General features: G+C 53.9%; 2 protein-coding genes across 6 annotated transcripts in view; both read right to left on the reverse strand.

Moving 5' to 3' along the window:
• The window catches only part of SMIM41 (small integral membrane protein 41), a 100342-nt gene extending 86096 nt beyond the window's left edge, over positions 1-14246 (reverse strand). The window contains exons 1-3 of one of the 4 annotated variants that reach the window (XM_059185287.1): positions 13753-14246; positions 11103-11221; positions 10501-10672 (exon numbers count right to left, since the gene is read on the reverse strand). In XM_059185287.1, the coding sequence (XP_059041270.1) occupies positions 13866-14141 (276 nt within the window). In that variant the 5' untranslated portion in view covers positions 14142-14246 and the 3' untranslated portion in view covers positions 10501-10672; positions 11103-11221; positions 13753-13865. The other 3 variants (XM_059185286.1, XM_059185288.1, XM_059185285.1) reach the window with 3 other exon arrangements.
• Positions 14247-16015: 1769 nt separating this feature from the next.
• Positions 16016-22273, reverse strand: ATG101 (autophagy related 101). Of its 2 annotated transcripts, none has more exons than XM_059185281.1 (4): positions 22123-22273; positions 21747-21852; positions 18750-19084; positions 16016-16717 (listed from the first exon to the last, which is right to left on the reverse strand). In XM_059185281.1, exons 3-4 carry the CDS (start codon positions 18999-19001, stop codon positions 16313-16315), a joined length of 657 nt encoding a protein of 218 aa, XP_059041264.1. In that variant the 5' UTR covers positions 19002-19084; positions 21747-21852; positions 22123-22273; the 3' UTR covers positions 16016-16312. The 2 variants fall into 2 exon arrangements, with proteins under 2 accessions (XP_059041264.1, XP_059041265.1); XM_059185282.1 differs by having other exon boundaries at positions 22169-22261.
• Between the last annotated feature and the right edge of the window lie 530 nt (positions 22274-22803).

Genomic DNA, 22803 nt, shown 5'->3' on the forward strand with positions numbered 1-22803 from the left:
GGGGGGGGGGGGTGCAAGGCGCCAGCTCTTGCTTTGTCCTCAGCCAGCCTCCTGCTCCCTCATCAGGAGGACCACCTGTGGAAGTGGCCCGGGTACGAGGGTAAGGGTGGGAAGACAACGGCAAGGAAATGGGGAGGACGGTGTGCATGCTAGAGATTAATAACTAGAACCAGGAAGAAAGCCACCCAGTGAGCTAAGTGTGGGGAGGGGGGAGGAGAGCCTCGGGGGCTCCCAGGGTGACCTGGGTGGCCAGATGCTTGCTGCGTCATCACTAAGAACAGGAACCTGGCACAAACAGACATTTAATTAAATTAAATTAAATGTAAAATTCAGCTCCATTTCAGACATGAGGAAACTGACATGCTTTGGGACATCCAGGCGGAGGCGTCTGGTGGAGTGCTGTACGTGGCTCTGGGGCTCAGGAGAGGGTCAAAGCTGGAGATAGATTTGTTGATCACTAGGGTTCACAAACTCACTTTGTTTTTCTAATGGAAACTACATTTTAAAATCAGTAAAATTTATATGACAATCTATTCTTGAAACACCAGAAGTGGGGCGCCCAGGTGGCTCAGTCGTTAAGTGTCTGCCTTCGGCTCAGGTCGTGATCCTGGGGTCCTCAGATCGAGAACCACATCGGGCTCCCTGCTCAGTGGGGAGCCTGCTTCTCCCTCTCCCACTCCTCCTGCTTGTGTTCCCTCTCTCTCTCTCTCTCTCTCTCTCTGTCAAATAAATAAATAAAATCTTAAAAAAAGAAAAGAAAAGAAAAACCAGAAGATCTGATACCATCCGGCCTGAATTCCCTCCTGAAACCATCATCTCCAGCTGCGTATCGGCCCCTCCCTCAGAGAGGCACCCTACCTTTCCCACCTAGCCCCCTGGGCACACAATATTTGACAACCCCTGATAGAATAATTGGCAATTATGGTAGATTGTTTCAAAAGAGACTCATGACAACACTTCACCCTCCAGCTACAGCCCCTTTACAATGCAATTTGCCCCACTTGGGTCATCAAAAAGTGCCATCTATGTCCTCCCCTGGAATCTGGGCTGACTTGGTGACTTGCTTTGATGAAATGCAGCAGACGTGACACCAAGTAACTTCCTGGGACCCAGCACCGCATCAAGAAGCTAGGGCCAGATGACAGAAGGACAGATCAAGAGGAGAGAAAAGTGTTCTCCTATTCCAGCCCCCTCCCCCACAACTGGGGCACCAGTCATGGGAGGGAAAGCAGTGCAGCTGCCCACCACCCCCTTCAGAGCCCTGAAGAGAACTGTAGAATTGTAAGCAGATAACAAACCAATGGTCGTCGTCGTTTCAGGCCACTGCGGTTGGGGATAGTGTGTGGCGCAGCCATAGAAAGCTGAAACCGTAGTTACAAACCGGGGTTGGACAAGACAAGGCAGGGAAAGGAGAGTAGGGACATGGCAGGCTATGATCAGTAAGTACTCAGGGAGGGCAAGGCACAAGTTACCAGGTTGTGCCGGCCCAGAGGACACTCTCTGAGTGAAACTAGACTCCACAGAGTAAATGTTTCGTGAGAAATTTTCAACCTGAATTCTTCCCCCAAATTACTTACTTTTTTTTTTTTAAGATTTTATTTATTTATTTGACAGACAGAAATCACAAGTAGGCAGAGAGGCAGGCAGAGAGAGAGAGGGGGAAGCAGACTCCCTGCTGAGCAGAGAGCTTGGCAAATTACTTACTTTTTAATAACAAAAGGGTTCAGTAAAGAACCTGTTAACTTCCATTTTTTTTTGGCACAGCAACAGAACCAACAGGACAACCTCCAGCCATGACCTCCTCAGCCAGAGTTAGGACTCAGAAATTAAAGTTCAGAATGGATAGTATGGTAAGACACAGCAAGGTAAGCTTAGATTCGTCTAGAAAAACATTCCCGACCTCTCAGCCAATGCAGCCAACTTCTCCACACAGAGTATGTCAGACCTTCGGGCTTCCCAGAGCTCCCCGCCAACCCCGGGTCCCCACACCTCAGCCAACAGTCCAGGTCACTGACCCCAGTGTCCGGGTCAGGCCACTTTAGACAACGTGGTGGCTAGAGTTTGGTCAAAGAAGCAAACAAAATAGCTCTTCGAGGAATGGACTTTCTTGGAGACAAGCACACTGAAGGAAAACCAGCCAAGATCTATTGCGTTGCCGGAACCACAAGGTACAGTCAATTTTGGGTAAAAGAGTTGAGGCGAAGTTCTGGGATTACATTTACATCCTGTATAAAATTCTTGAACATATTTGGCCATTGCTCCCTGTAGAGGTTTGTTTCACATAAGGAGTAGTTCCGAAATGTGTTTTTTAAAACACTCTTTGGGGAAAAAGTGAATTTAAATTTAGTAATGTGGCATTACAGTCCTTGGAAGGAAAATTAATTTTATACTGTTGTTCTGACAAAGTAAAGGAAATGCACTATCTGAAGTAGCGTGATCTAATTTTTTCCAGAATTTTTCTTCTTTTCTAAAAGGAAGATTTTAAATGACGTTTCCCAAACTATATTGTTGGAATGGTGGTGTCCCATGAGATACTCCTTTAAAAAGAAAAGGAAAGGGAAAAAAAGAGGAAGACAAAGGGGGAACAAAGAATTATTTGGTCCCATCTACTTGGAAATCCTCCGAGCCTCTCTCAGACCCACCATCACATTGGCATAGTAAAAGAAGCGCAATAAAGAACCCTATTTAACTTTGCTTAACACAATAATCCCCAAATTGAGGAGACCACGGAACCCTTTTTTTCAAGTGCCACCCATTCAAGGTCCTAGAGGCTGGAATAGGCACGGAACCCACTTTAAGGAACACTGCCTTTGGGGCGCCTGGGTGGCTCAGTTGGTTAAGTAACTGCCTTCACCAGGGAGTCTGCTTCTCCCTCTGACCCTCCCCCTTCTCATGCTCTCTCTCTCTCTCTCAAATAAATAAATCAAATCTTAAAAAAGAAAGAAAGAAAGAAAGAAAGGAAGAAAGAAAGAAACACTGCCTTAACCATGGCAGGAGGGGGGCGGCATATCATCCCCGCATTCTGCCAAATGGTTTTGAAATATTCATCAATTAATTCATTTTGCCTACAATTCCTGTAACATTTGGTATCTGATAAAGAAATTTTAAACTAGAAGATACATTCAAAATTGGGAACCAACAGGCAGCAAACGGTCCCATTCAGCAGCAGCCTATGCGTCTGAAGCAACTGGTTCTGCTTCCACTGTTTCCGTAACTTCTGGAATGCCCCCCCCTTGCCTGCCCCCCATACACACCCCCACCCCCTACCAAAGCATGCTGCTCCAGTCTTCATCCAGTCACTCAGCTCTGCCCCTCTCCACCCTGTTTGCACGCTGGGGAAAAGGTGCTGATCTTTTTTGCAAACCCATGAAGAGTTTTGCAGCTGACGGTGTTAAAAGCATTTTGGAGTTAGATTTCCTCCTAAAACGTCATTGTTCGGGGCGTCTGGGTGGCTCAGTCCGTTAGGCATTTGCCTTCGACTCGGGTCCTGGGATGGAGATCCCTGTTGGGCCCCCAGCTTAGCAGGGAGTCTGCCTCTCCCTCTCCTTCTGGTCCTCCCCACAACTCGTGGCATTTTCTCTCTCTCTCTCTCTTAAATGAATAAATAAAATCTTTTAAAAAGATTATTATTGTTCACTGATTTACTATGGCTAAATCCAAAAGGTGAACATGACGATATCTGGAAATCTACCAACTGTGCCCCGTGAATTTTGCTGTCCTTTCTCCAAAACTTCCATTCATACCAGCGGCCTATCATATGATCACTTCTGGGGCCCCTCACTTAGGTTCTAGAATATTTCCGGGACTTAACACGTTTTTTGCTTGAGAAGACTAAGGGGCTTTGCTGTATTTAAGGTTTCTCCCTCCTCCCCACCCTGTGATTAAAGAAGGAATTTAAGAGAGGATGCCACTTATTCAAAAGTAAGTTTCCTAATGGCCCTCTACGTGTAGTGAATAAGATAGCAAAAATCCCTCTCCTGACAGAGCTGACATTTGAGCAGATGGCTGGGGCAGAGAAGTTTCCGGCTAATATGGTGGCTCTTAGCATGAAAAGCTGTCCGAGAAGGAGGCAAATCTTTGCCTTTAGCCAGGTTGTTGTTTTGCAAGGAAGGGGTTGAGGTTGTGAAAGTAGGAAGGTTGGAAGGTTCACAGAGACTCTCCACGGCCTGTGAAGGGCAGCTCTCACCAGGGCGGAGGAGTCCAGGTTGCCCAGGAGGAGAAAGAGCCCAGCTGAGAAACGGAGCTGGGGTTGCAGGCTCCCCCGTGGAAACAGCAGAGGCCCAGGCTGAGGACACCCGCAGGGACACCCCCACCCCCACCCGGAGAGTGCAGTGAGTGAGGGAGTTACCTCGAGTCCCTGGCACAGTTTTGGAATCCCCACCTGATTCTTTACAAAAATCCATCTGGGGCCTTTAGACAAGTTCAGTGTGTTCTGGGTCAGGGGAGAGTGGCAGCCAGCGACAGGGACAGGATTCAGGAGGACGTTGTCCCACTCGCTGGCCACTGGCTGAGGAGAGCACAGGTTCCTGGGCCTGAGGGCTGGGGAGATGGCGCCCAGGCTTCCCAGTCTCCCAGAGTGCAGCATGGCCAGGGGCCAACAGTCCCAGCTTAATCTTTAGTTTGGGTACGGCACATTCTTCAGTGCTTCCTAAGAAAACATACAAGCGAGGTGCATTTTTCTGGCTCTCTGTGGAAGAGAGCCACGCTGGCTCTCACTCCTCTTTCCTGTGCAGGGTAGGGAGGTGGGGGGCCTCCACAGTCTTCATGCACCTCAGCTCCCTGGGCCTCTGTGCCCTGTGTTAACTACACAGGTGTGCTCCTTTCCAGGGGGGGTGGGGGGCAGCACTATCTCTACCGATTCTCTCCCTCAGGTCTTTGGTCAAAAGTCACCTTCTAAGGGGGCGCCTGAGTGGCTCAGTAGGTTAAGCCACTGCCTTCGGCTCAGGTCATGATCTCAGGGTCCTGGGATTCGAGTCCCGCATAGAGCTCTCTGCTCGGTGGGGAGCCTGCTTCCTCCTCTCTCTCTCTCTGCCTGCCTCTCTGCCTACTTGTGATCTCTGTCAAATAAATAAATAAAATCTTAAAAAAAAAAAAGTCACCTTCTAGGTGATACGTCCCCTGATGACCACAGCTTAAAATTTCAACCTTCCCCCCATGCTGTGCCTGTACTCCCCCTATTTTTTTTTTTTTTTTCTCTCCGTAGCACTCAGTACCAGCAGGTATGGGTTGAATTGGGTTCCCCTATCAAAAAAGATAGGTTGAGGCACCTGGGTGGCTCTATTGGTTCTGCGTCTGAGTCTTGACTTCAGCTCAGGTCGTATCTCAAGGTCGCAGCCCAGTACAAGATTCTCCTCGAACCTTGTACTGGGCTGCAAGCTCAGCATGGAGTCTGCTTCTCCCTCCCCCTCCCCCCTCCCTCTGCTCCTCCCCCTGCTAGCGCTCTCTCTCCAAGAAATAAATAAAATCTTTAAAATATATACATAGACATTTGAAAAAAATGTTGCAGTCCTAACCCCCCAGTGCCAGAATGTGAACTTATTAGGAAACAGGGTCATTGCAGATGTAGTTCGTTAAATTAAAATGAGGTCATACTGGAATAGGGTGGACCCCTGATCCAACATGACTGGTGTCTTTATAAGAAGAAAGACATTTGGAACCAGGGACACGCAGGAGAACGCCACGCCCTATGGCAACGAAGCCAGCTGACATTTCAGAGTCATGGCAAAGAGGTGGCAATTTAAGCTCCAGAAGGTGGGGGGAGCACCCCAGGCAAGAGGGCAGGGTAAGAGGAAGGCCAAGGACAGAGTCCTGAGGAACCCAGCGGGCATGGCTGGGAGGGGAAAGAGAAGGGGATGGCACAGGACTCTTGGAGAGTGGTGAGCTAGGACAGGAGCAAAGCAGCCCTTTCCCAGGGGCAGGCAGCTGGGAGCTGGGGGGCCTGGACTCAATCCAGGCCAGTGCTCCCACATGCTGGGCCACATACTCTCAGAGCTTCCCCAAGTGGGTATTAGCATTATCCAATTTTACTCATGAGACAGAGGATTTCCATTACCGAGTAAGTGGCGGACCCAGGGGGAGCTCACAGTTACAGCCTCCCGTCTCCAATGCTTCTCACTGAAACTAGGATGGGAGGTGGGGGCGGGGGGGGGGGTGGTGGCAGCCAGTGGGGAGGGGGTCGCAGCCTCGGGAGTGGCCAGGAGGGCGTTGAGATAAGAACCCAGGGGTTGGTAGTCTCCCGGGGCCACCAGCTTGGACCGAGCCCAGGCTGGAGAAGAGTGGGGAGGCGCACAGGAGGCCAGAACATGGGTGCAAGTGTGGACAACCTTTTTGGAGAATTTTGGCTACAAAGACGAAGTGAGACGCGGGGTAGTAACTGAAGGAGCAGTGGGTGCGGAGGAGGGCTATTTTAAGCTGGAAGAAACCTGAGTATGTCTCAGAGCCAGAGCCAGCACAGAAGGGGCCATGGAAGGGGCATTAAAGAAAGCAGCCGAGGAGGACCATCGGCAGCACCTGGCGGCGGGGTGGGAGGGGCGCAGGGGCACCCTCAGCGCGGACTCGGGCCCCACAAAGCCCCTGGCAGGTGTGCTGCAGATCTGGGGACAGAAGCAGAGGCAAAGTGTCTGCTGGCACCTCTGTTCTGTGAGAAGCAGGAGGCAAGGACATCCGAGCAGAGTGCGGGGGAGGAGAGAGGGGAAGTTTTGCCATAACTCAGCTGGGAGACAGAGCCGGCTGGAGCAAGGACCAGGCATGGCACGGGTCCACTGCATGGCCATTCTTGGTGCCATCAGTCTGCCCGGGGCTGTGTCGTTCCTTGGGAGGCACTTAGCAGTCAGGTGTGAGCTCAGAGAACAGAGAGCGGCATCACTCCAGGGCTGCGGTTCTACCAGGAGGGCCCCATGCGCAGAATGAAGTCAGGAAATGGGCAAGAGTGGGATTGAGATGATGCTCAAGGAGTGGACACTGGAGGGACAGGCAGTGGGGGGCAGGTGGGACTGAAGAAGAAGGAGAAAGTCGAGAGGGCAAGGTCAGGGACCATCTTGAAGACATCTGAATGTGCAGGTTGAAGACACAAAGCACAAGAGCACCTGAAGTTCGGGTCTCAGAGACAGAGGTTCTGAGCCATGTCCAGGCAGACAGAGAGGACTCACTCACAGGTGCGGGACTCGAGGCTGAAGCCTCAGCCCTCCTGGCAGGTGTGAGACTCACATTAGTGTGTCCGCTGCGCCTTGGAAGGGAAGCCCGGTGGCCATGGAGGCGGAGGACGTTCCTTTGCACGTGCTTGTTTGGTATTGTTTTATTTTGCCTAGGCAGGACCTCTGTGTGGCGCATGCATTCGCATAGTACAAGGAAGGATGCTATAAAAAAATAAAATAAACCCGGTGCCTGGGTGGCTCAGTGGGTTAAGCTGCTGCCTTCGGCTCAGGTCATGATCTCAGGGTCCTGGGATCGAGTCCCGCATCGGGCTCTCTGCTCAGCAGAGAGCCTGCTTCTCCCTCTCTTTCTCTGCCTGCCTCTCTGCCTAGTTGTGATCTCTCTCTGTCAAATAAATAAATAAAATCTTTAAAAATAAATAAAGTAAAATAAAATAAAATAAACCAATCCCCTCCCAACAGTGGGTTCCTTGGCCCAGAGGGAACCATGTTCCCACGTTCTTCTGAATGGGGGCTCCTTTCTTCTGAGGCAGAGGGTAGTGGCAGGGTAGCTCAAGTTGGCTGTGTGGCCTAGGGAGAAGCCTTCCCCACTTGTTCCCGGCAAGGGCTCCTCCCAACACAACACGACTACTGGGGCACGGGCGATCCTGGCCTCTTGGCTCCCAAGTTTTTTCTTCTCTGGCTGCCAAAATAGCCCATTCCCCAGCTCCCCACCCACCCTCCTGGATTCTTGTCCTCTGTTTCCTCGCCAGCCCCTCTTCTGCCTTGCCTTTAAGTGGTGTCCTGCAGGTGGCAAGCTCAGGCTCCTCCCATCTTGCCCCAACCACCCCACCGAACCTGACCATTTCCCACAGCTCTGTGTTCTGGTTCTAGCAACATCAGGATCCAGAATGCTCTCTGCAGACCCCCAGCCTCATACACCAATTGCCCACCCGACAGTGCCCCTTCAAATTCCACACACCAGACCTGGACTCACTGGCCGTCCTCGCTGCCTGTGGCCCCTACCTGAAGCAGCCTTGAGCTGGTTTATGGCCACCCCGGCTCTGTTTAGCCCAGGACTGAACCAGGCCTAGATTTGGTGAAGAGATACCCCCTTTCTTTGGGTCCTGTGGTTTAGGATGTCTTGACAATCCATCCCCTCTCAACACACACACTGTGAGTCGAGCATGTGACTGAGGCCTAGAACATTCTATCCTCGAGAGCATAGTACTCCAGGGTGAGTACAGAGTCAAAGAGGCCAAGTCTTTCAGCTGCTCCAGGGATTTGGGCTAACTGACCTGAGGGATGACCCCTCTTTTTCCTGACAGATTTGAACCTGAGAGGCCATGAGGCCAGCATCTGACCTCACATGGAGGCTGAGACTAATAATGAGCACACTTCCTGTGCATTTGCTCTGTGCCGGACCCCCTCATGTGTGAATCTCAGCCATTCTAACAAAACAAGGCAAAGCTAGGCCCTGCCTTTGCCACTCTAAAGAGGAGGAACTCAAGCCACTGAGGGATGAAGCATGTCGCAGAGATCACACTGCTAGCAAATGTGGGGCCGGAGTACATATCCAGCCAAGTCCCTGCTCTGACCATGAGACCCCCAGCCAGAGGCTGACAGCAGTGAGCAGACCAAGCCCCAGAGGAAAGAGACACCAAGGCCGCTGCTCTTGTCCTCTGAGACCAGAGTCACAGCAGGCCTGAGGCCAGAGCTACCCCTAGGCTTTCCAGTTATATGGGCCAATCAGTTCCTTCTGCCCAAGTCAAATATCCTTTGCGTTTCCGGTAAATACTGACCCAAAAAGTCCTAACCGATAACACGTCCCCTCAGTGGGTGGTGGGCATCTCTACCCCCTCAGTAATCCAGGGCAGGAGCAGAAGCTAGATCCTCCCCTCCTCCTTCTCCCTCATCCCTCACATCCAACTCGTGACCAAAGTCTGAACCCTGAATATCACTCGGATCTGTCTCCTAACTTTCCACCCTCGTCCAGGCCACTGTGACTTTGCTGGCTTGGGGGCTCTGGGGGATTTTTGTTTTTTAGATTTCATTTCTTTTTTTTTTTTTTAAGATTTTATTTATTTATTTGTCATAGAGAGAGAAGCGAGAGCAAGCACAGGCAGACAGAGTGGCAGGCAGAGGCAGAGGGAGAAGCAGGCTCCCCACCAAGCAGGGAGCCCGATGTGGGACTCGATCCCAGGACGCTGGGATCATGACCTGAGCCGAAGGCAGCTACTTAACCAACTGAGCCACCCAGGCGTCCCTAGATTTCATTTCTTTATTATTCTTTAGAGTACAAGCAGGGGGAGCAGCAGAGGGAGAGGGAGAAGGAGACATCCCACTGAGCAGGGAGCCTGACACAGGGCTTGCTCTCAGGACCCTAGGATCATGACCCAAGCTGAAGGCAGACCCTGAACCTACTGAGCCACTCAGGTGCCCTGACTTTGCCGGGTTTTGATCACAGCCTCCCTGCTGTCCAGCCTGCTCCCACCTACCAACTTCCCTCCCAGTCCCCTAAGATCTAGATCTTACCATGTCACTTCACAGCTTGAAACCTTCTAGATACCTCCCTACCCCAGGGTAAATGCCACTCCTCTCCAGCCGCCACCCCTCTGGTCTCATCTCCCTCCATACCCTGCTTGTAGGCACCCCCAGCCTCACACCTCCTGCACCTTTGTCCAGAATGTCCTTCTTCCCACCCCCACCGCCCGCCCTGTGAGTGCCCATTCAGTACACCACCTTCTCTACAACACTCTCTGCTCTTAGCTCTGCTGATGCTGGACATGACTGACGATCTATGTTAACCTCAGTTCTGTGAGCAGCGCTCTTTCCTGGACTATGAGCTCCTCGAGGGCAAGGGCTCTGTGGCGTTCACCGTTCACCTCCTCCCCCTCCCAGACCCCAGCACCTGCCTGGCACAGAGCAGTCACTCGGTCAATACCCATGGAGAAGATGAATAAGTGAAGGGTTCCCAGGAACAAGGTGGGTGGTTCTAACCTCTCCTCGGGATGGTTGGGTTCACGGGGAGAAAAATAACATCACATGGCAATTACAGTGTAGAAAATCTTTTTATCTATGGACAAGCATATGATCTGTTTGATCCTCATAAGGACACTGCTGCCCCCATTTTATAGATGAAGAGATGGAGGCTCGGGATGGTTTACCATCTAGAATTCAGGGCACACACTCACAAAATCCGCTCTCATTTCAAAGCACCTCTGGTTAAGGCTGGGCTAGGATTAGACCCCAGAACACCAGTTGAAGGAAGTGGTGCTCTGGCCCACACTGGCCACTGGGGGGCAGCCAAGTGCCGGCATGAGCGTCACTGTGCCGCGCCCCCCCCCCCCCCCCCCCCCGCCACTTCCCTACCCTCCCTTGGAAGGATTTGGCTCTGGGTGTCTGAAGAGGAGTAGCCACCACTGAAGAGAGGCTAGGGCAGAGGGGGCCATGGCCGGTGATGCTCTTTCAGGATCAGCTAGAATCAGTTCAAACTGGAGGGAGGGTGGGAGCAGGATACCACCAATGTCAAGAATCTAGAGCTGAAACACAGACTGTAAATAGGACACTTGCATTACCAGCATATTTAATAACAAGCCACGCGAGTGATAGGGCATTGCTGGGACACCAAGATCTCCAAATGGATGACACTGACCCACGGCCCTCAGTAGGGACAGGTCACTGACCTATCAGACCACAGGAGCCAGGTATCAGAGATGGGAAAGGGGCGGCACGTGTGTTGTTGGAGGCCAGCCAGTAAAGGGCGTAGCCAGCATCAGCTGCACTGAGCATCCAAGGGTGTTTGTCCACTCCAGCACCCCGGACATGCAGTGGTGGCTCAGGGCGCTCCTTCATCCCTAGAGCGCTGACCCCCCCAGCCCCACACCCACAGTGCGGTGCGGTGTGGCAGGAGGCAGAATGGAGCAAAGGAGAGGCGGGGCTGAGCGCAAGGATCCCGGGTAGACGCCTCACCACAAGCCAGCTTTCTCCTGGTCTTGTCTGCACCACTCAAGGATCAAAGGCAGCAGGTCCCCCGGTGCTGTAGGAGAGCGGCAGAACTCTGGGAGATACACCACAGGAGGCTCAAGAATCTGTAACAGAGAGGCGCCCCCCCATCTTTGCTGAAGAATGAACTGGACCAGCCCCCAACAGCCCTTTCCAGCTCACGGTGAAACTCACGAGCCACAGGAAAGTTAAGGCAAAATCACCCCTTTGTGGCCCCAGCCTTTCCCTCAGAGACAGTGCAGGATTAGGGAGCCTGCTGGGGGTCCAGACGCCCTAGACTTACTCCGCTCAGACCACACCCACTGCCTCACCTCTCGCTCCAAGCCACAGTCTGAGAGTCCGGAAGACAGTAGCACTCCTTCCCCAACTTTCTAAATCTTCTTCCTCCCCGCTCAATCTGACAGCCTTGGCCAGGGTCAGAGTTCCATAGTAAAGATCCCAGTATCTTCCCCCAAGAACATCGAGGTCCCCCGCACAGGCCAGAGCCTGGGTCTCCAAGCACTGAGTTGAAGGGACAGCAAAAGCAGGAAGTTGAATAAAGAAAGCCTTTGCCTATCCCTTCAGTCCCCCCACTCCAGCAGACACAGGATGCTAGGGGCACTGCCCTTCCTCTACCAGATCTCTCTACACCCCTCCACCACCCAGACTCAAGTCCATACGCCAGTCCGGAAGTCATCACCCTCACCTCTGCTCCATCTGCCCCCTCCCCTTGGAGTGTCTTCCGCAGAGGCACACTCCCACTGACCCTCTGAGCTCACGCCCACCCTCAGGCTTAGGCCAGAAAGCTGAGCCCAGCTGGCTGGGGGACAGCTGCCAGCAGCTGGAAGGCTGTGCCCAGCAACAGAAGGCTATCTAACAAGGCCGCTGGGGAAGAAGGGTCAGGAGGAAGGCGGTAACCTGGGGGTTTGGAGTTTTGGTCCCAGATACCATAGGCCAAATAAGGGAGTGTGTGTGAAGGTTCATTCTTTCAGAGAGAGGTCATGTTTTGCATCAGCATCTCCAAGAGTGGTGGGAAATCAGGGACAGAGCAAGAGGAATGACCCAAGGAGGAACCTCCACGCACAGGGACACCCCCACCCTGAACTCAGAATCAGAAGCCTCAGGCTTCAGTTCCCGCTCTGTCATTCACTGGACCCTGTCACTTTCTTGTCTCTGAGTGTCCCCATTTGCAAAATGAAGTGTTCGGAGTGGATTCGGAAATTCCTCTATCCCGGGCCGCAGAAGAGCACAGGGTGAGGAAGGGTAGAAAAACAGCAGAATGTTATCAGGCAAGGGGGCAAAGGGACCTGGATACAACAAAAAGAGAGCATTCTCACCCCCTCATCTGGCATGCTGCAAAGGGAGGTGGCCCGGGTTCCCCAGGTCAAGCCCGCTTCCCTGATGCCAGGGCCAGTCACACGCACACAGCCCTCAATGCCCTGGCCAGACCTTTCTCCCAGGGGTGGCAGTGGCGTCCCTGAAGTGAGGAGTCCACAGCTCAGCAAGGCCAGTGTGGCACAACTACCCGGGATTAGCGCTAAATCCTGGGCTGCTCCATGCACGGATCACGCGTTGTCAGCTTCTCAAATGCTCAGCCACGGTTCGCTCACGCCATCACCCAGCCTCCCTTGACGTGCCCCGACTTCCTTCTCAGGCAGAAGCTAGGACTCTGCCTCTGCGCTTGGCAAGCAACAGGTCAGAGGAACCCCCAAAGAAGAGCCCCACAGAAACCTCCCAGGAGCCCAGAGGTGCATCACGGAGCAGAGAAGAGAGACAGGGAAGGCTTCCCGGCCCATGGCTCCACCCAAGATGGCCTTGGCCTGGAGTTACCTTGTCTTGAGGCCACCCAGGCCCTTCCCTCCAGATGGTTCTTGTCCTTGGAGAGACAGAGACAGGGAGCCAGACAGAGCCAGAGGATTCACAGCTGGGAATCCTCAGCCCCAGCTTCCTCCAGCAGTGCACTCATGGGGCCCCCGGCTGTCAGGAACCTCACCACCTTCCCCACTCACGAGGCAAAGCTCAGTGCTCTGGGCCACACCTGGCCCCCCACAGACACACCAGAACAGGGTCTGGGGGAGGGGAGACCCCACCTCCCCTCCCCATCCCCTAGAGTCATCCTGGCCCCTGGCTCTGCCATAAAACAGGACCCACACTCCCATCTCTGCCTCCAAAGGGAGGCCACAGAGAGGAATCTTACTCAGATCCCCTTCTAGGGACAAGACTTCAGGAAGGAGAGGAGGTGGAAGCAGGAGCCAAAGGTCTGGATCCTCACTGTTTCTGGGGCAGTGTGTCTCCTTTAGCCCCCCAGTGGTGTGGGCTGGAGGTGGGCCTTAGCTCCAAGTGGTGCTGGGGCAAATCTGAGGCTGGATACATACAGGGAGGGGCTCCAAAGCACACTGCGGCCCCTCCAGAGCCCTTCTCCCAACCGCCCTGCCTCCCCCTCACACCTGGTGACCCTTACACCTGGTAACCATCGTTCTAAAAAAAAGGACACAGGGCACTGCTGTGGGAGAGACACAGAGGGTGGCAGCCTCTTCCCTCAGGTCCCAGCACACCCAGGGTAGCCGCAGGGCCCACCCGGTGGACATGCAAAAAGCCCAACCCAAGTCGCTGAAGAGCTGTCCCCCACCGCTCTCACCTGAGCGGGCGCCAGCCTCGGGGGAAGGACATGGTGCCCCCCGCTCCGCAGCCCCCCGTTGGGTGCCCAGTCCTGGGCCGCTTGGAGGCCGAGACCCTGGAGCGCACGGGAGCCTAGGAGTCGTCCTCGCCTCCGCTGGCACTGCTGGGCTCGGCCTCGCGGGACGCGCGCCGCTCGCGGACCAGCATCGCCATCAGGCCCTGGGCGCGGAGGAGGAGGCCACCGCCCAGGAACAGGACCCCGCAGAGCACGAGCAGCGACAGCACTCCCAGCACCGCCGCCTGCACGACGCGCGGCCCCTCGGGGGGCTCCAGCGGCTCCCCGGACTGGTTGCAGCAAGAGCTCAGCCAGGTGGCGGGGGGCGAAGCGCCCGCTTGGGAGCTGTTCATGCTGTGGCGCCGCCAGCTGCCCAGATGTGCGCGGAAGGGCCAGATGTGCGGGAGCGCGAGCAGGAGAGCGGGCGGGCGGGCCTGGGCTGCATGGGGGAGGTGCCCGAGGGGCGGATCCCAAGCTCCGTTTGCTCCCACCCTGCGCACAGAGCTCCTCTGGCCCTGGGGTATTTCTTCCTGTCTCAAAGGCCTCCACACAAGGCGTGGGAATCCAGCCCATACACCCATCCAGTCAAATCCAGAGTCGGTCCCGAAGGCTTTCCTTCTCCCATGGCAAAGGAACTCAAGAGATAGCACCTCCCTTCGAACTGAAAAAATCTTCCAGACCCCACCCCAGGTGCTGTGGGGTGCTGCCCCACTAAGCAGGATACAAGACCAGCAAGCATTCCTGGGCTGTCCCTGAGCCAAAGCTCAATACTGCAGGTGGCCCAGGTGCCCATTAGAACAGGAGGCAAATGAGCACCCTCCAAGACCTGAGGGGCACAGATGCTTACTCCTCCATCATCCCTTCTGGGAACCTCTTGGAGTTGGACAAGCAGGCCGGTGCCTCCTGGGTCCCAGAGCAAGGAGAGATGCAGGGTAGAACTTCAAGTCCTACCCTCATTCCTTTGTTCAGGCCCCAGAGGTCAAGTTACCTAATGATGAGTGAGCAAAGTCCAGTCACCAGGGCTCCTCTTCCGACCCCTGAGTACAACAGTCCCCTACCTCTGGGAAATCATAACGCCAGAAAAGAATGGAAAGGTTACTGTCCTATTCCCCCAAGGGGAGCTCAGTGCCAGCGGGGTGTCCCATGGCCAACCTGGGCTTGTGCATGGAGCAGAGACGGGCTGAGTAAAGGAGAAAGTCTCAAAAAGCTGGGATGGAGGGAAGACCCTCCTGCTCAGATCTCCCAGAAGACAGCAACCTTGAGCTCTCTTTTTAAAAAAAAAACTAAGTCACGGCCAGCAAACAACTCTGTCAACCAACCAGCCACTCAGAAAGGATTAGCTGATGGCCGGCTAGGAAGAAAAGATCCCCAGACTCCAGCAGGCCAGGTAGGGATTAGACACCATCAAGGACCTGCTAGGAAACGGCCTTCCCCATCTCCCAGGCCTTGAGAACCTCCTGAGTTCTCCCAATGCCCCAGAGATCAAGGGCAACACTTCACTATCACAGGGCCAAGGTGCCTGGAATGGGAGACACGTGCCAACACTTCCTGGCCACACGGCCACCTACCTGCTCCAGGACCTCGCGCAAGACCCCACCACCCCGCACTCCATTTAGCCTGGTACAACTGCCCACATATAACCCAGAAGTATTACAAAAGAGGGAATAAATCCTTGAGAAGTATTATAAGGAGTTCACAGTTTGAGCATCCTGTTGTAGAAATGAGTGTGTTAACAAAGCAATGTCCTAACAACCGGCAAGGCCCAGCCCAGTCTGGAAGAAGTGTCATCAGACACTATCTCAAGTTGGCCAATCTCTCTCCAGAGAAGGAAACCCCCAAACTAACTGAGCTTTCTGGTACACGTGGGGACCTGTATGTGCACTGTGAAGACACAGAGGATACTCTTTGAGAATCACTGTGAAGCCAGTCCAGATAACATAAAAGCCAGGACATCACAGCTTCCTCAAGGAGAAGAAACAGCAGTCATATCCAAAAGCAACAGCTCCTCCTCTGTGTCATCATCATTCACAGGACTGACCACACTGACAACCGAGTGGTGAACACCTGCTTATGTGAACCCACAACAAAGTACCAACTGGTCAATTTTAATCTATCCCCCACCCTGTTCCCTTCATGTTGGAATAATGCCCTCAATGCACAACTGAATCTGCACAGGTCAGAGAGTGGTGACATTTCAGGGCAGGACACAGGCCCAGGGAGAGATGGCTCAACCCAAACACATTCTCAATTTTATTCACCATCCCAACGATGGCTCTTCCATACATTTGAGAAAGGGGGACCCCCACAGGGGTGCAGAAAGACAATGAAGGCCAGACTTGACCATGAGCAAAGGTTAAAGGGATGACCAAGGACTGGCAACCACATAACTAGGAAGCCAGAGGTGGCCATTCCAAGTCTCACCAAGGAGCCTAAGCAGGCTCCAGAGCCCCAAAGGCCCCACAGTACGATCCCTGGAAGCCAAGGTCTGTAAGCCATCCAGGAGAGCCTGTGGCTCCAGTAAGGCCTAGAGGGCAAGGGTGTCTTTGATGAGCCTGCGCATGGTGGTGGTGACCGAGGTGCCCAGGGCATCAGTGATCTGGAAGGAGATCTTGTATAGGTAGGGCTGCACATCCCGCAAGCCCGTGTCGAACACATTGTCCACCTCCGACTGCGTGGGCATCTTAGGCAGGTACTCGTGCCGGTTCATGACCTCCACAATGTTGATGACCTTCTCACAGAGCTTCTCGCCCACCTTCTCCCGGCAGATCTGCCGCTCCTGCTCTGTGGCCAGGGCGACCACATGCACCTTCACTGTCCACACTTCCCAGGGGATGCACTCATCCGAGAAAGGCCAGCGTGACTTCTTCTTCTGGTAGAACTCCAGGGACATCTGCCCCAGCCCATCACCTCCAGAGTTGCGCAGCGCATCCTGGGCAAGGAAGAGGGTAACAGATGAGAAGGCCAAGTCACCCTGTGAGAGCCTGCTTCCTTCGCCCCAGGGAACTAGGCTCTCCTAGCTTTACTAGTCCTTCAGGGAAGGTAGGGAATGAGACGCACAGGGGGCTAAGGATTTGTGTGAAGTGACACAGCAAACTGCTGGAACAGACACAAGTGTTCCTAGCAAACCAACAAGATCTGTCTCTAAAGAAAAGCAGAAGAGGGAATTAAAGCCCAATGATCCTTAACTAGAAAAAAGGACACCAAGAGGGGCACCTGGGTGGCTCAGTAGGGTGAGCATCTGCCTTTGGGATTGAGTTCTGGGGGAGGGGGTTTGCCAGGGAGTGTGTGGGGGGGGTGTCCCTGCTCAGTGGGGAGTCAGTGTCTCCCTCTGCCCCTCTCCCCGCTTCTCTCTCTAATAAATAAATAAAATCTTTAAAAAAAGAAAAAGGAGGGGCGCCTGGGTGGCTCAGTGGGTTAAAGCCTCTGCCGTCGGCTCAGGTCATGATCCCAGGGTCCTGGGATCGAGCCCCACATCGGGCTCTCTGCTCCACAGGGAGCCTGCTTCCTCCTCTCTCCCTACTTGTGATCTCTGTCAAATAAATAAATAAAATATTAAAAAAAAAAAAAAAAGAAAGAAAAGAAAAAGGAAACCAAGAAACAGAAGGGGGAAGGAAAGACCAGAGCTGGCTTCTTCCCCTTCTCTGAGAAGCAAATGAGACCATCTCGTCCAAGAATTCTGCCTAGCCCTTACCTCCAGTGGGTGTGGTGGCCCCACACTCATCCTCCTAGAGCAGCTGGGAGCCTGAAGCACCCTTCCATCTGAGTTAACACCAACTCGGCGAGTAAGGGTGCTTCCCTCAAGTCCTGAACTGTCCTTCAGGAGATAATTCTCTCCTTTGTGGACAGAGCAAGGTCACGGGTCATGATGGCTAACACTTCTACAAAGCTCACAGTAAAGCCAGGCTGGTTCAGGCACTTGACATATTTGACTCATTTAATCCTCATAGTGCATATGCCTCTGAGGCAAGTACGATCATCCTTCCCGTTTTACATCCAGGGAAGCTGAAGGCCGGGGAAGTCCCGTCACCTGCCCAAGGTCACACACCTGCTGGGTGGTACAGCCTGGCCCCTGAATCCATGCTCTTAACCATTATATGCTACGTGCTTCTCATAGGCGTCTATAGCCAGACTTAGGACAGACGGCTGACTACCACAGCCTCCCTTGAAGACGGACTGGGAAACTCTAAAGAATTTACCCTGTCTGCTCTCAGAGGGACAGGGGAGTGCAGTGAGGGGGAACACTGTGGCCTGGGGGAGGGGCCACGTCCTGCCATGAGCACCTGGTCCCCAGCACCGTGTAGGGGCTCTCCAAATGTTTGTGGAATGGAAGTCAGACAGACGGCCCTCCTCCTCTCACCTCAGAGATGGCACCTTAAAAAAAATTCCCCCTTACTTGAAAATTCAAAATAGCCACTCACGGAAACAGTGAAACACTATCGCCCTGAATGAACACAAATTCCCACTGCCCGAGGTGAGCAACGTCAGCAGCCTGGTGTGTCCCTGCCACCTTCCTCCAGGCCCACACAGGCACGCACAAACCTCGGCCACACTGCCCAAAGGGATGCTCCGCTGGATGGTGAGCGCCCGAGCCCAGAGAGCCTCCCTCTCGAGGAATTCCCCAAGGGAAAGGATTTCATGAAAGGGCAGGTGGAAGCCGAGAGGAGTCCATAGGAAGGGAGAGCTGAAGAGTCAGAGATGAGCTCCAGCCTGGGGTAGGGGGATGGGCAATGGGCACCCGAGGGAACCCGAGGGCTGTCTGCTCTCCCTCCCTGGGGGGTTCTCACCAGCCTCTTCCCCTGCCCTGTCCAGAGCCCTCCGCCCCGCAAGGAGCACATCTGTTCCTCAGAACATGGAAAAACCCAACAGGAACACTCGTGAAGGGAAGGCCAGTCCAAGAGCAAGCCGGGGGGAGGGGGGAGACATTTGTGGTGCGCCTGCCACCCGCCGTGCCACACCCCTACCTTGAATTCCCCGACAACCTTGCGCAGGGCACGGTCCAGCTCCTCTGAGGAGACCCGAACGTAGGTGAAGTCGATGAAGTCACAGTCCACATCCTGGGTGCCCACGGTGCCGATGGAGTAGGTGCCCTCCTTCTTGTAGTGGAACTTGCCGGTGCTTCGATGCAGGAGCACCGTGTGCAGCACGGCCAGCATGGCCTCCTCCACCTGCCGCCCCTCCACTGACACCTCCAGCACCTCTGAGCGACAGTTCATCCTGCAGCCAGGAGCCCGCACCCGCGGGCAGGACAAGAACGAAAACAGGAGCCGGGGGGGCTTCACCCCAGCCAGGGGCCACCCTGCAAGAGCAGCCAGGTCAGAGCACGGACACGTGACCCATCTGCTTCCCCCCTGGCCACACCGCCTCTGCCTCCGTGGCCCTTCTTGGCATTCTGATGGCACATACTGCCAAGGAAGGCTCTCAGGATCAGAAAGGGAGAGAGCTTTCAAGTTACAATCCAAATACCGGCCAGGACTTGACCTCAGGACGGCGTCAAGCGCCATGTCCCGCAAAGGCTCATCGCCCTTGTCCACCACCAGCCACTGAAGGCGTGCACGGCCCCTGCCCCCGAGAGGCCACAGGACTGGAGGAGAGAGACGCAGGTGAAGGCTATCTGACTGGCCAGGATACGAGGCGGGAGTAAAAGCAAAGGAAGGTAGGAGTCTGACTTCCTAGGACCTTGAATGGCCAGGTTAAGGCCCTCGGACCCTGTGCTGAGGGCAGGGAAGAGCCAATGCATCATGGTGCCAAGATCAGATCTGTGCAGCAGAAAGTGAACTGGATGAAAGGTGAAGGATGGCTCTTAACTATCTTGTGGCCAAAAACTGCTCTGAGCTATCAATAAAAACGATGAAGGCTGGGAGGTGCCTGAGGGGCTCAGTGGGTTAGGCCTCCGCCTTCAGCTCAGGTCATAATCTCAGGGTCCTGCGATCGAGTCCCACATCGGGCTCTCTGCTCAGGGGAAAGCCTGCTTCTCCCTCTGCCTCTGTTCATCCCCATCGCTTGTGCACTGCCGTTCTCTCAAATAAATAAATAAATCTCTTTTTAAAAAAATGAAGACTGAGCTCTGGCACCTAACAGACACACACACTTCAAATCTCCCCTCATGCCAGGGCCATCAACAAACTCTGGGGTAAAAACTTTCACATTTAAGGCAAAAAGGCTGGGCAAGAAGTCCAGTTAGAGGCCACAACAGCAGGGACAGTTACAGAGGCAGCACAATGGGATGTGGAGGAGTAAAGTGCTAAGTGTGGGAATTTTCACATCCAACAGTCCTGGGTTGAACCCCAGCTCTACTACATCTTGTTCTGTGACTGCAAGCAAATCACTTAACCTCTCTGAGTGTGTTTTATCTGTAAATTTGGATTCTTGTGATCAAGAATGATCAAATAAAATAAATTAAAAAATCAAATAAATAAAAAAAAGTTTTAATTAAAAAATCAAATAAAATGATCAAATAAAATTTACAGTCACTGGTTTTATCCACTCTTCTACAGTAGAAGAAGTCTACTGAGGTCTTCTACGGTAGAAGAGTGGATAAAACCAGTGACTCTAAAGCCAGACAGTCTGGCTGCAACCCCAGCTCTACCACTTGCTCACTGGGTGACCCTGGGCAAGCTACTTAACTCCTATGTGCCTCAGTTTCTTGAATCTATATAAAGGGGATCTATAAAAGCTACCCTGAAAGGACTGTCCCAGGGAGTGGATGAGTTAGCATCTATAAAGCACTTAAAGCAGTATCTGGCAAGTAGTAAACAGTAAGTACCAGCCACTATCACTCACAATGGTATCATTGTTGCTGAGAGAGAACACAGGCTATGACACAGCACTGGTGGACCGGGTGCGAAAGAAAGAACATACCTGAGGACCAGACCTTGTAAGTAACTGAATATGAGCCCCAAAGGAGAAGAACAGTCACATTTCTTGCTGAGCATTCAGCTTACAAACCTGCCCTGACGGAGAACTTACCACCTCTCCCAGCAAACCATTCTATCTTTGGACAGCTCTACTCAGGTATTCCTTCTCCAGAACGAATCTGCCACTTAGTGCTTCAAACCCCTGGTCACAGTTTGTATATCAGAAGCCACATAGAATAAGTCTCCCTTTTCCATTTATGTGCCTTTCTGATATCTGGAGACAACTCTTACCCCTCACCCCTACATCACATCTTCTCTGGCAGCTCTCCTCTAAGCGTATTTCAGTCTGTCTCAATCCCCATTAAACAGCAGTGCTCAGCAGTGAACACAGGGCAGTCTGTGGACAGCTCAGAGATCAAGCTGGCTCTGCCTCTCACTCGGCTACCAGCGAGGGTCTACCTGACCTAGCAGTCATCCCTTCATAGGTATTATCCTGTCTTGGCTCTCCCCGAGACTGACAGTTCCTTGACGGCAGGGACTAGACCCTACTGGAAATTCCATGCCTGGAACCTAGTACAAACTGACTGCTCAGATCACCCTGATCAGAAGCCTCCAGGTCCTTCCAAGGGTTGCTGGATCAGTTTCTCCTACATCAGGAGGAGTCAAGCTCTGTCGTTCATTTCTGCTCTCTACAGTATAATTCCCTTCAACAGCTTCCCATCTAGAGGCTCCCAGCTCTGTCCCAGCTCCCCCTTCTTCCACCACTTCCCCCACAGGGGTCTCCCACAAACGTTCACCCAGGCCACTTCTTTTTTTGGCCCCACGCCCAGGATCTTCCTAGGAAAAAGCTGTTCTTGGTAGCACTCCTTCACAAAGTCGGTACTGACCAACCCCAGCCTCCTTCCCAGAGCAAGCCACATCTTGTCTGTGATGAATTTTTTGTCCCCTTCCCCTCACCCCTGCCTCCTGTGGGCGGGGAGTCTTCTCGAGCAGAGCCTGGGAAATCTCATACCCTCTAATTCCCCCCACCCCAAACGCCTCAAGGCCCAGGTCTGCAGAGCACAGCGTCAGCTTGGAGCCCAGGGCATCCCCATGCCCACTTACGCGTATAGGTTTGAGCGCAGGTCCTTCAGGTTCGGACCATGCCCTTGCTCCTCCTCGCGCGCAAATGCGCCTCGACGTCCGCGCCGGCGACTGAGCCCCAAAGAGACTAAAAGCCAAAACAGAAAGCTCAACGTCAAGACACTCTGGCGGGCCCCAGAAAGGACCTTCCACCCGGGTCCCGTGTCTCCCACCGCCACCACCCGCGACCCGCCGAAGTCCGAGGTTCAGGGAAGAAGCTGCCTCCCGAGGTCCCGGGAGGTGCGCGGGGTGGAGGGGGGGCGGGGCGGGGCGGGCCCTCCCCGCGCTCAGCCTGGCCGCACTCGGGAGTTCCAGGCGCGCCGTCCCTCCCGCCGGCCCGGGGAATGCCCGCGCTTACACAGGGGAAGGGGACAGACGGTTAATCAAAACGGTCCCCCACCAACCCAAGCCTGCGTCCCAGACCCGACGGACAGCGAAACCGCGTTCCCGAGGCCGCCCGACTACCGCGGCAGGAGGCGGTGCCGGCGGCGGAAGTCCGGGCCTCCGCCCCCCGCCAGCCGGGCAGGTCCACCGGCTCCATGGGCCTCTGGCGGGGGTGCGAACACGCCCGGCCGGGCCCGACATCAGCGCAGCCGCCCCCATACCTTACAGCCACACCAGCGGACACAGAGGGCCACAAACTGCTCCGTGAAAACGTGCTTATTTTTGTCTTGATCACTTCTCGCATTTTTTTTGATTCGATAGTAAAAAGTATCTCCCTCGTTTGGACGAGTCCATTCAGCCCACCACCGAGAGTGTTGTGTTTCGGCTGGAACCACGCACTTCCGCCATAGAGATGGGTTGGAAGGAGAGGCCAATGGGCTCTGTGCTGCCTCCCTAGACGGAGAGGAGTCATCGGCGATGAACCAGCCTCTGGGTCGCATGTCTGCTCCCCAACTCGGGGCGCAGAGACCTGGACGTTCCCCCAAGATGAAGGGAACGCCATCTGGAGACGTGGCCTGGAGATGAATCCGGGCTGGTGCGCTGCGTGATGCTGGATGGATGGCTGAATTAGCTTGTCCAGAGTGCGTAGTAGAAT

Source organism: Mustela lutreola, chromosome 8 (genome assembly GCF_030435805.1).
Source record: "Mustela lutreola isolate mMusLut2 chromosome 8, mMusLut2.pri, whole genome shotgun sequence".
Taxonomy (NCBI): Eukaryota; Metazoa; Chordata; class Mammalia; order Carnivora; family Mustelidae; genus Mustela; species Mustela lutreola.